The sequence below is a fragment of the Centruroides vittatus genome, unplaced genomic scaffold (assembly GCF_030686945.1).
Source record: "Centruroides vittatus isolate TY-2023 unplaced genomic scaffold, ASM3068694v2 scaffold_769, whole genome shotgun sequence".
In the NCBI taxonomy this organism is placed as follows: domain Eukaryota; kingdom Metazoa; phylum Arthropoda; class Arachnida; order Scorpiones; family Buthidae; genus Centruroides; species Centruroides vittatus.
Window position 1 is genome coordinate 5,418,724 of NW_027122717.1, and position 13,042 is coordinate 5,431,765.

The 13,042-nt window shown below is 31.6% G+C and overlaps 1 protein-coding gene across 1 annotated transcript in view; it reads right to left on the reverse strand.

Moving 5' to 3' along the window:
- LOC136989949 (uncharacterized) overlaps positions 1-13,042 on the reverse strand; it is a 162,310-nt gene that overhangs the window by 107,345 nt on the left and 41,923 nt on the right. The window contains exons 3-7 of the mRNA XM_067288257.1: positions 11,204-11,405; positions 11,069-11,133; positions 4,397-4,518; positions 3,256-3,463; positions 1,948-2,761 (exon numbers count right to left, since the gene is read on the reverse strand). Of these exons, the coding sequence (XP_067144358.1) occupies positions 1,948-2,761; positions 3,256-3,463; positions 4,397-4,518; positions 11,069-11,133; positions 11,204-11,405 (1,411 nt within the window). The remainder of the gene's footprint in view (positions 1-1,947; positions 2,762-3,255; positions 3,464-4,396; positions 4,519-11,068; positions 11,134-11,203; positions 11,406-13,042) is intronic.

A 13,042-nucleotide genomic window follows, 5' to 3' on the forward strand; every position in this document is an offset into this window, starting at 1 on the left:
ATGAAAAACACTTTCTGATGTTTATCAAAACTTTGAAGAACGTAGCAGCAAAAAGCATTTTAAAAAATTACATTAAACCATCTAAATTGAGCTCAAGCTAAAGTTAGGAAAAACATTTCAATGATTTTTTTCATTAATTGCTTAGCAACGCGATCTTGCCTTGGGAATACGATCGATAAGTTAACGAGTTAAGATGAAGTTAAGGTAAATAATTGCAAATCACGTCGATTTATAATAAATTACGACGTAGTATTATAGTATTACTACAAAACTTTTTAAATGTAAATTTATAATTGTTTTTTAATTCTTTAGAGATTATACGTGGAAATTCTCGGATGATTTCGCGGAATACTGTGTAAAAAAACAACGCTCCACTGCCTTTTTTGTCACACATTATTTTTAAATTTATTTTTATTTTGTTACGGCGACGTTACGTCACAATATTCTTTTATCACGCTGTTCTTTTTCCTCAGTTATCATCCTCCATTGTTGCGTGTTTCTTTGTCGTATAATTCATAGAATAACACTTTTTTAACCATCAAACATTTTTAAAACATTTTTATACACCCTCGTAACAAGAAAAAATGTCATTATTAAGTCTCGTATAATCGATAAAAGAATACATTTTTATAATAACTAACGTTCGTGCTCTAAAAATTTAAGTAAAGTACGCAAGATTCTTCTGTGTTTGTTGTTTAGAAACTTGTAATTAGTTAAGTATAGTGAATAAAGAACGTAAACAGAACAATCAGAAAGAAAGAAATAAGAGCATAAACAATTTTTGAAAATAGAGAACACAATTGGAAATGCAGCAATCATTGAAGAAAGTGAAGATAGTGCAGAGGTGGTTGTTAAAGTATCCATTATTCTTCTATGATAGTTATTATGTTTACAAGGAGATACCTCTAAGTAATTGTTCCAGCATTTGGCTAAATATATACTTTATCTTTAGCACTATAATAGAAACGGTAGCGTTCTTTCTAAACTTTCAAACAGGAAATTAGATGTTTTGTAGACTAAGATTTCCTATACTCCATTCAATTAAAGAGAATTTCGATTAAATGTCTTTAAACGATTTGTTATGTTTTAATACAGATTGTATGAGGAATACGAGTGCTCGTATCGTACTTTATATCATGTTTAATTCTAATGATAAATAAGAATAAAATATGTACCGTGTCTGTACATATTTTTGAAGAAGAATGTAATAATTGAGGTGGAGGGCTAGCGAAGCTTCTTTCGTTCAGCTTACAGAATTGAGTTCCTTCTCAAAATTTGATCGATCGATTTTGAGTAAACTTCGCCATTTTCCATTATCTGTGTTGAGGAATTTAAAAATGTAATAAAAAAGAGGATCCTTGACTTCGTTTTCGACATACAGTGGAGTAAAAATGGCAGTGTCCATGCTCCTTGGCGCAATTGAGAGCACCTAACTAAAGATGGGTGCGAAAGACAAACAAAACACAAGAACAAAGCCGAAGAATTTGTTCTTGGATCGCATCGCCTCTCCGTTTTTGCAAGTTTGTGTGTGTGTGTGTGTATTTGGCATACACACACTTGCCGATACGGAGAGGCGATCCAAAAAGTTAGTGTGTTGTATGTGTGTGAGGGGGCCACACGCACACAACACATTTATCATCCATACATGTAGAAAAACTTCCAACTACTTTTTTTTGTATTTTTCAATGTTTGAAGGTCCCGACACAAAAATGTAAAATTCTTGGGGAGGTCATCTTTTGACCACCGCCATACTTTCCTTCTGTTATTAATAACAGCAGGAAAAGTAAAAAAAAAATATATATATATATAGTATACTGTTAAATTTCCAAAATAAAAGGTCTTATACAAAATAAGATTATAGAAATATCTAAAACAAGTTTAGAAAGTAAAAATAACAAACTAGAAAACTTATTTACAAATCGCATTTTACGACGTGGAGTAACTTACCTAGTTAACAGGATCTCGTTTACAAGTTCTTGCACGTGTATATCACCTATAGAAGCAAGATGTCCTCCGTTGTCCTTACAAACTTCGTTAGACGATTTCCAATCAGCTTGCATCGTAAATAGTTTATAGCAGTAATAAGAACCGGAAACCCAACCATAATCACAAGCAGTAAACGAATCATTTTGCACCACAGCTCGATACACGGCACAGAAACCCCTTCCGTCTTCCATAGGTTGCAACATGCTCATACGTAACGTCACGACGTTCTTGGCAGATTGAATCTTATTGGTTTTATCGGTCATGTTGCCACAAAAGTTGATTAATTTCTCTGTATCTTGTATTGTCATGTAATTTCCTTCACAGTTCAACGATCGACCGGTTTCAAAATATATAAAATCCAGATCGATACCATATCCCACGGGGGTGTTTATGATATAGTAGCACTCTCCGTAATTTCCGAAACTGCATATGTTACCGCTTTCTTCTGTAACTGTCATATTCTTACACATTTTCACGGACTTATAAAAAATCTTCAAGTCAGACGTTCGGAAAGTGATGATCAATTTTACACCCGTAGATAAAAGATTCATCTGTTTTCTACCGGGGCACAGGGTGATGTTACCAGATACTAGTAATGATACGGTAGCGTAATTGTCGGCGCATTGATCCGTTACGCTCGATTTTCTTTTGGGAATTAATAGATAAATTTGTTCGTCAACATTATCAGTAAGAATCTGAATGCTGCATTCTCGCTCCAGAGATTTTCCTGGATTGGTAAGGATGCCTTTTTGGCTGTTTAGGACGGCGATGCAACCTAAATATGTTTATTTAAAGGAATTTACATGAAATTTTTTAATTGTAAAGCCTTAAAATGCTTTAAAATTGTTAAATTTTCATGAAGTTCTACTGGCGTAAAAATATAAAAGTGATAAAAAATAACCACTTTTATATTATCAAGTCCGTAGAGTCGCCATATTTTTTATAGAAAAATCTTATTTTGTTCTAAAAATAAAACCAAGAATGGCTTCCTTAGAGAAAAAAAAAATAAAATTTTCAAGTTATATACATAGTTTTCTTCATGAAAAATCGCAAATTAATAGTGCTAAAATGAAAATTTTTCATTGTAGGCCTATATCTGATATGACTATCTATAATGCAATTTTAATTCCCATAAAATTATAATTACAAAAGAATTTAATAAAAATTCAGTAATTTAATTTACCTTTAACTATATTTAATTTCCGTTGTACAAATTTTAGAATAAAAATTAATTATAAATTAATTTAGAAAATAGTTAAGTCGACTTACCATTTTTAAAGTCTAAAAATGAAGTTCCAATTTTAAATTGACATTTTTGGCATGAATGAAATCGAATGAGTAAATTCCCTTCTAACGATTCTATCCAGCGATAACGATATTCTTCTAAATTCTCCGAGTTTATAATAATATCTACGAAACTTTCTGAATTTAAATGAAGAGCGATGTAGCCTTCATCGGATAAGAGCACATCCTGAAACTTTTCGTAAGAAATTAATTAAAATATTCAACAATTTTACTTTAAATACATTTTAAGTTCACATTTCGAAAGGAACTAATCACCAGAATGGAGCCATATTTCACACGGAAACAAAAAACAGTTAAAAACAAAAAACAGTTAGTTACAAAAATGTCCGCTAAGGCGGTAAATGGCGCTGAAACACCGTACTAGAAACTTAAGATACATATAATATACTATGTGATTACGCAACAGCATGCTCAGTATGTTGGCCTATATTGTGTGCAAGATATTAATGCGATTTGTATGCAAATTTCCATTCTTCTCTTGCGTTTTGTGGTCGAACATGAATTTGGAGATTTTAGCATGCTTCCCAGAACGAAGGCCAATATGCTGTTGCGTTACCACACACGTATCTTAACTTTTGAGACGTGTTGAGTTATCTATAACTGTGTTACAGAACCATTTACGCGAACATCTCTAGCGAACATTTGTGTAACTAGCTGTCCTTTTGCTTCAAATAAAATTCCTATCATCAGGGATGATTCCGTGTAAAATACGACGCGATTCTGCCGTTTTGTTTTCGAGTTATAACGTTTTAAAAATGTAAACTTAAATTACAAACACTGTACTTAAAGAAGTTTGAAATTTTATAACTAAATTTAGAGCTTATTAATAATTTAAACTCAAAAAGAATTATTTTGTTAAAATATAGAATAATCTGTTATATGATTATAGTATTAAACTTTAAAATTCGCATGGGTTTAAATATTTAAAAAGTCAAAATCGATCGGAAAAAGTAAAAAAAAGAGAGAAAAAAAGGGATAAAATATTATAACTGGATGAATCGATTGAGAAATTCATACAATGTGATTACTTTTTTCGAAAATTCGCACCAAAAGTATATATTTTTTAATTTAAATTTATTTTTTAATTCGATTTTTTGTTACTTACTTGGACAAGTTGACGCGAGTCAGGCGGAGATTTTGGATAAATGTTAAAAACAGAACAGTTAGAAAGATAACGAACATCTGAATATGTTAAATCTCCTTGAGGCACCATGGCTTGGAAGCAATCTAGCAACCAAATAAACAAAATTATATAATAAATACTTTAATAATTCGAAAAAATTTCAATATATAAATAAATTAATGTAAATGTAGTTGTCATAAGAGATGAAACAAGAGGAGATTTAAGGAGACATCTTCTAGTACTTTCAAATGTATAATCGATAACATGAGAGACACGTTTGAGTATAATCAACAGGGAAATTTGTTCTCTGATGAGTAGAAATCAGCAAATATTACAACTACTGTCATCTTTTATTGTGCAATATACTCAACAGCCGTCATTAAATCGGGTAATCCAGAAGTCCTTCAACATAGCAGCCATTTGCACTGTTATGAGAACCACCATACGTGTTATAAACATGTATTAACAAAATGTATATGCATGCCTAAGCAAAAATCAAAAATCCCGTACTGAATTAAAGGAAAATAGTTTAGTTCACTGTTGGTGGCATTAGTCGCTAGTTCTCTTCTCAACAACAGGCTTACCACATGGAGTTTTTCGAGTTTTCTTCGCATGTCTAACACCTAAACAGGGGCAAATTTTCTATAGAAATTCTTCTGGGAAGCATCCAAATTTAGGAGATCGCTCAAGTGTTGCATTGTTTTCTTCCATCAATCGAATCCAATCCAGTTAACCGTTACATAAAGAATATTAAAAAATTTACATTCTTGGCACTGCAAATGGCTGCTACATCGAAGGACTTCTGGATCACCTAGTATAAGCAGAAAATATTTAATAAATTGATTTACACTTATATTGTGTGTGATGATTCAAAATATAGACCAACTTATACTTGTGTGTGCACATAACATTAGACGTGTAACACGAATTTACCACGAGTTGAAGGAAAACATTCTACATAGATGTGACTCACAATGAAATGAACCCCTTGCCTATGTATGTACAATTAACACTGTAGAATCGATACTAGAATTATAATGTACAGATTTTTGTACAAAGGATACAGAATAGTTAATTTATTTGTGAAAATAATTTCCTGATTTAAAATTTCTAAAAGATGTTTGGTAATACAGCATAAACTAATTTACTTTAGCTCAACACTAGCCGAAGTGGACAAAACTTGTAAACGATTAGTCATGGGTTCGTACGTCACCAACAAGCTTGCCACGTGGAGTTTTCCTGGTTTTCTTTACGTTTGTAACCTTTAAATAAGCTCCAGTTTTCATGAAAATTTTCCCAGGAGGCTCGCCCACGTGTTTCAGTACCATATACAAACAAACACACTTTTAAAAGAACTTTTAAAGCAATTTTATTCGTGAAATCTTCGGTTAATCACCGCATAAATGCTGTTTTATCTGAGATTTATAAAACACTGAAATTCATTATTTAATAAATGCATATGAATCCGCACAATTTTTAAAGTAAACAGAAAGTTCCATTTAGTGATTTTTCACTTCGAAAATAAAACTTTTAAAGTATTTTGGAAGCAAATGTGACGTAGGAATTTCCCTTACATTTTTAAATATTTGATTTTGTTTAAAAAAACATCAAAAAATAAATATTTCAAGCGAAACATTTTCCAGACTGTTAAAACTGTCGCGCGACGTAGCAATCACTTAATGGATAGAAAGCAGATATAAGAGTAAGAAATAATTTAATTTTACTTACAGCAAACAGAAAATATTTTCTATTTACAAAATCAAAAACATACTTCTTTTATTACCACAAATTATTTTTTTTATATTTCTATCTTTTACTTATTATTTTATGACAAAATAAAACAAATTGTGCCTTCTTTCTGCCATTTTACATAATGCATAAGAGAATTATTTAAAAGAATTCTTATTCTATCATAATTTATAGATTTTAAAGAACCACATTAAGAGAAAAACAGATTTTTATTGTTTAAGAATTAAAAAATGAAAATCCATAAAAGTGTTGGTATCAAATGCTTCCTCGAATCTTTAAATTAGAAAGAAAAAAGAAAATTTTAATCGAGACAGGATGAAAAGTTCTAAACCCCAAACTTTGAAAAAGAAATTAACATAAAATTCGATTAGATTCTTAAAATTGGCACGATAGCACAGGGTAGGATTGGACTGGATTGATGGTATAAGACAAAGCAACGTAAGGACCGTCTGCTAAAGAGTACGTGCCTTCGGGACTTTTGAAGGATGCTGCTTCCTATTTAGGTATTAGATACGTGAAGAAAACACGAAAAACTTAAAATGGCTAGCCCGTTGGCGTGGCACAAACCCGCGACTAGTGTTCACTAGTTTTATCCACTCGGATACTTCATGTCTAGAGTGAACTTCTAAGCAATCTTTCTAATCTTCATAATAATCCTTCATCCTCCATTTTTTCATTAATTATCGTATAATCTCTATCTATAGAATCTATCCAATCAATTTTGACCATTCTCTTTTTACTTTATATACTGTATCCAAAGTTCAAAGATATATGAAAATATAATTCTTCTGGGACTGCATAATATAACTAAACACCTACTCAAAAACCTTTAAATACTTTAAACCTTTAAATATTAAAGTTTGGCTGCACTATTTAAAGGTTTTTAAGTAAGTGTTTACATGAAAATATAATTACTGCGCAAGTTATAATTCCATATTATTCGTATTACGTACAGTACGTTAAAAATATTAGTACAGTATACGACTATCTGTAACGATTACTTACTGGAGAATATGAAAAAATAGCTGCAACTTTATAATATAATTCATCCAAACAACAAATAAACGACTGCTAAAAAACCGCGTATATACGTATTTAAATCGATATAAAGTAGACATAGAACTCTTAGCAAAGTAAAAGAAAAAATTAAAATCTCAAGCAGCATTCATTTTAGGAAATAGAGGATAGAAACAGAAATTGATAAGAGTAAGGACATAGAGGCAAAAAGAATCAGAATAAACCTAAACTTTCTTATCATGCATAAAAATGTAATGACGTGTGTTTCTAAAAGAACTAAACAAAATAGACATTAAAATCTTTTAGTTTCTTTAACGACAGGTATAAATATCTTATAATTGACTTATAAATAAATATTTTTGAAGATAAAGATGACGATTAAAGATGGCAGATTATTACATTGCTTATCTTATTAACTCCTTGGGACTCCGGTGAATTAAATACTTTTTAATTTTAATGTAGTTAAACATAAAAACGAAAAAAAAAATTATAGAAATGTGTTAATTTTGAAGAAAACACTTCAAAGTACAATTTCCTTTTTCTCGCCTTAGCGCGAAACTTGACACTGATGCGTCATTGTTTACACAGCTGGATGACCTTGAGAACAGCTGGTGTCGTCTTTCGCGGGACATTCTCATGAAACTCTCGGGAGGAGAAGGGTAAAAAGTAGGGTGAATACTAGATGGCGGTATATTTCTAAATATTTTTTTAAAATTACGATTTTAATTGAAATTTCCGACCCCCCGACTTAATTAAACGTATATATAATAAAATCTATTAATTAAAAAAATTAAAAAACTATTGGATGCTGTTTTTGACATCAGAAAATAGCTTTAAATAACTTTACCGAAGTAAAATCGACGCACTAGAACTTTAGAAAGATGAATAAAGTTTTATAAAAAAATCCCATAAAAAAACCATTAAGCGTTAATTGCGTGTCATTAAAGGTTAATTAAACTCGCAATAAAATTTTTTCGCGCGGGTAAAAATTTTTCAAAAAATTTGGAGACTTAGAAAACATCCGAAAAATCAAAAAAAAAAAAAAATTTTTTTAGGGGTCCTAAAGGACCCCATTTTTTGTAACGCTATACAACTTGCCCGAGATATCTCGGGCTAAGGGCTGAACGCGTTAATGAACGTCGAAAAAGAATTTATAATAATCAAATTAGGATATTCAATCATTTTCTAGATTAAGACATGCGGGAATACCTTTTCATTTCTTTCTGCAAAACCTACGTTAAGCATTAATTTAACCACCACTAATAGGAATGCAATTTTCCAATGATTTATGTCCTAACTATGAAGAGGTAAGACATTGCAGAAATTTTTCTTGGAATTTTTTTTAAATTCCGCTTTAAATCTTACGTATTTTCAATAAAATAATTCAAAAATTTAATTGCAACATTATTAATATAGGTTTGGTTTATTTGTTTACGACAATGCGTAATGGTGCAATTTTCCGAAGGATTGCATTCAGGAAGGATTTTATGGGAAACTGGTCCTTGTTAACGTCTTACAAATGTTAAGAAAACCCGGAAAACTCCACCTCCGTTATGGGTTCGCGCCGCCGTTGGCAAGGACCGAACCTATGACAAAACTATTGTAACAGTTTACCACTGTGCCATTGGTAGACCCAAAGTTACATAACGACGAATTATACAAACCAAGCTTCAACCAAAGGTATAACAGAGTGGTCAAAAGAGTCGGCCGGATGGCTGAGAAGCTGAGGTGGCAGTCTACCACCCTGGAAGATCCGGGATCGAATTCAGACAGTTCTAAAATCTTAGGAATTTTTAGGGGATCCGGTAGGGTCCCATCCTTCTGCAGCCCCGTTGTGGGCACGGCAGAATTCATAACGGGCTTGCTAAAAGGAGGACCTCTTAGTATCCGCACAGCTGACAGAATTAAAAAATGCCAGAAGAGCTTCAAGTTTAATTTGTGAAAGTTTTTGTTACGTGAATCATTCAGATGGTGACGTTTTAACGAATATACGGCCAGTACAAAACGATTTTTTCAGATACTTCAGCTTGAATTTATGTTAGAATGCCTTCATGGAATTTCTAAGGCGTGGTTTAATTTCATTATTGTTTAAAATATCAGTTTGTCTGTTCTTTATTCGTGTTGCACAAATTTTAATTTTTGTATAAATATATTTACATTGTAACTGTATATACACTGAAGTGAAACATGAGGTCGAGATGTCCCTCCATGTAAAAATAGTTTAAAAATAAACAATAAATACAGATAATTCAGGTACTGTATATAATATATACAAGTAAATAAATACATCCTGCTTGATAGTTAGTCGATTCTTGGAAAGCCAATATTAGTTTTTCCTGTCAGTTTATTAATAAAGATTTAACTTTATAAGTTATTTTCATGCATTATAATAAATATAAAATCATTCAGTCAGCAAAAATTAATACAAATATGGTCTGTTTGACTGTTGCATTCAGCCAAAATATAAACGTTGACTGATACAAGTAAATATCTACTTTTAACAAGAATATTTTCGTTATATTATTTATAAACTTACTACAAGAAAGTTTTAAATTTATTTTATCCTAACGTCTGCAATGAAATAAAATATTTTTCAATGTAAATAGCAAAGTTTAACCAAGCATAAAGTAATAATTAAAGATTTTCTTCTTTTCACATTTAACGAATTAAACAAAAAAACAGGAATATTCAGTTTTTAGTTAAGAAGCCACTGTAAATAAGATAAATTGAAAAATATAATATCAAATTTCATCTGCAATAATAATTCTGTAAAAATTTTTAATAAAAACAGATAAAATTTAGTTAGACATAGGATAAGAAGCCCCTTCTCGTGCCACAGTTCGACTAGGCCCTCAATTAAAGGGCAGGGCCCTATACATCGTACTTCAAGAGACCACGATGAATCTATATTGACTTAAAGTGAATAAATAGATCTATCCCCATCTCTAATTACAAGACTACCACTATTTTGGGCCTGGCGGAAAACCATGATGGGTCTTCTTAGTGTTCAAAGGTAGATTTGATTTTATTCGTCTACGGCGATCTGCCGAGGGAAGATGCCACACGGGAGAATTTTTACGAAATACTGGCCCCTATTTAAGTGTTACTAACGGGAAATAAACAGGAAAAACTCCACGTGTCCAGTCTTCTGGAGAGATGCGAACCTGCGACTAACTACCAGCGTTCAGTGGTGTCATCCATTAGGTCACTGAGGGGCTCGTTCAAAGGCGGAAGAGGTAAAAATTTTTTACAAATATGAATAATATCGTAGTATAACAACGTCTGTGTATTTTTGTATAATAAGCAAAAAATCCAACAACAAGTTTCTTAACTTTCCCGGCAACACTGCGTGTGGCACCATCTCTTATGATGATTTATTTTAAAAACTTTTTATTATTTTTAATTATTATAACATGACAAAAAGCTTAATTTTGAGGGTAGGAATGGGTTTAATAAAAAAAAAAAAAACAGTAGATGCTAATAACGAATAAATCGTCATTAAGTCCGACCCTACTCGAGATACGACACACGACCCCCTTATCTCCTCGCCCCTCGACCTTAACCACCAAAATTTAATAGCATCAATTGTCCTAATACACAACTTTCCTTGCAGAAATTTCCGAAAAGGGCTACAGGAGTTACTAAACTTCAAAGACGGTGAACAAAAGCGTACTCCCCAGACATTAATTTCCATACATGAAGAACTCTCCAAATTTTTTTGTATTTCTCGACGTTTCAAAGTCCATTGAGTTTAAAAACTGTAAAAATCTTGGAGACGAAGGTTCATTTTTTGAACTTTAGTTAAGTAAGGAAAGTAAAAAGTGAATAATTTAAGTGAAAGAATAGCGAGAACAAACGATAAGATGTAAAGAAATCTTTTATACTTACTATTTCTCCAACCGTAGTAATCGGTGTGAAAAACCCATTCTTCTTCGCTTATCGATCGCAAAATCCTACAAAGACAAATGATTCAACAAGGCAATCATCCAGCAAAACAAAAAAATTTCAACGTTTTCTACTTACATTAATTTTATTTTTGAATTTTCTTGTACGTGACTCGGTATCCAAATGAGGGAGAAAGAACCTTTCACAGTGTTTGTAATTATTGTCCCGTTAGATGATTCACAAATTGTATATCCGTCACCAGAAATACGAAATTCACCTTCGGATAATAGAGCAACTTTTGATATCGACGACGTGACTCGACTCGATAGATGAACGTTGACTGAAAGCAAATTAATGGATAAAAAATCAAGCGAAATCTTCGCACAAATTTTAAAATAAATTTCACCTGTTTCGTGGGTTGAATAATTTTTTTAATTGTTAATCAATTCAGAATTGTATTTTCTTGCAATTTTCTAATGTTAGATACATTAGGAACTTTCATAGAATAGGTGGTTTTTTTTATTAATTAAAGACTTTTAAATCAAAAATATTCTTAAATTTAAATAAATTATATTTAAAAAGAAAAATACAGTCAAAGAATCTTTATTCGTATCAAACGGAACCATATAAAACGACAGAATCTGCCGTAGGGCTGCCTCACAAGAGAACTTATGAGAAACTGGCCTTTATGTTACAAACGTGAAGAAACCTCGGAAAACTCCACGTGTCAAGTCTGTTGGCGAGGTGCGAACTCGCGACCAACTACAGTATTTGATAGTTTTATCCATTTGGTCAATGGTGGGCAGTTTTGGTTTTGAAAATATGAGATTTTCGCATTGGCAATTTGCATATTACGGTTGAAAATAACGTTTCAATGGTCTCATAGTGCTAAAGTAATAATTTTTTTTTCATTGTGAGCGAATTCGGATAAACAGGGTTTGACTATGTATACAGAATAAAAGCTATGAAATTCACAATTTCTTTTAAGAAAACGTGATTTTCAGCTAGTTATATTGAATGTAAGTGAAACTTCAAAGCTTTTATTCATAAATCCTCAATGGTCTCAAATTTTACAAGATTCGATAGTATAAGAAATAAAGAAATACAAAACGAGTCATTCATCAAAACCGAAATATTTTTGAAGATAAATGAAAGGAATTTGAGTAGGAAAAAAGAGAACGACTTTTGTGTGACATACAAGTTAGTAGCGGTGAAACAGGATCGACTGACAGAAATATCAAGTGAAGGATTTGTGGATGGAAGTGTTTGTCAATATAACGATTTGCAATATATGAGGATAGATGACAGTTGTATTTTTTACAATTTTTACTTCTATTTATATTTATTTCTACTCCCGTAATCAATCATCTTTAAGGTAATCATATTTCCAACTCATCTTTACTTTTGTATGACATGTATTACAATGGTTAATGCATATTCATCAAAACTCACTCCTACCATATTTTTCCAATACATTATTTATCTTCTGCGCGTGCTTTCTACGTATATTTTTCAGACTTTTTATTTGAAATTGAAGAAAAGATATGTAAATACTTAGATATTTTATCAGCAAATAACATGTTTTGCGTCTTCGTAGTCTCTAATAAATAATAAATTGAGTATATGTTGTACCAGTGAACAAGTGGATAAAACAACTGTACACTGGTCGTGGGTTTGCGCCTTGCCAACAGACTGGCCACGTGGAATTTTTCTTGTTTCTTTACGTTTGTAACATTTAAATAGGGAACAGTTTTCCATAAAAGACCTACTGCCCATGTGTGGTGTTACCCTAAACAAATGAACCAAGTTGCAACGCCTGCTGCTGCAAACACTACATATTCGTTAAATAAGTAGCAATATAGTTTTATTAGACATTAATATAAGATCTAATTTCATGTGATAATTGAAAAATTACATGTAAAAATATTGAAATTTTTGCATCAGCTCAAAAGATAATAAAAAGACACTTTAAAATTT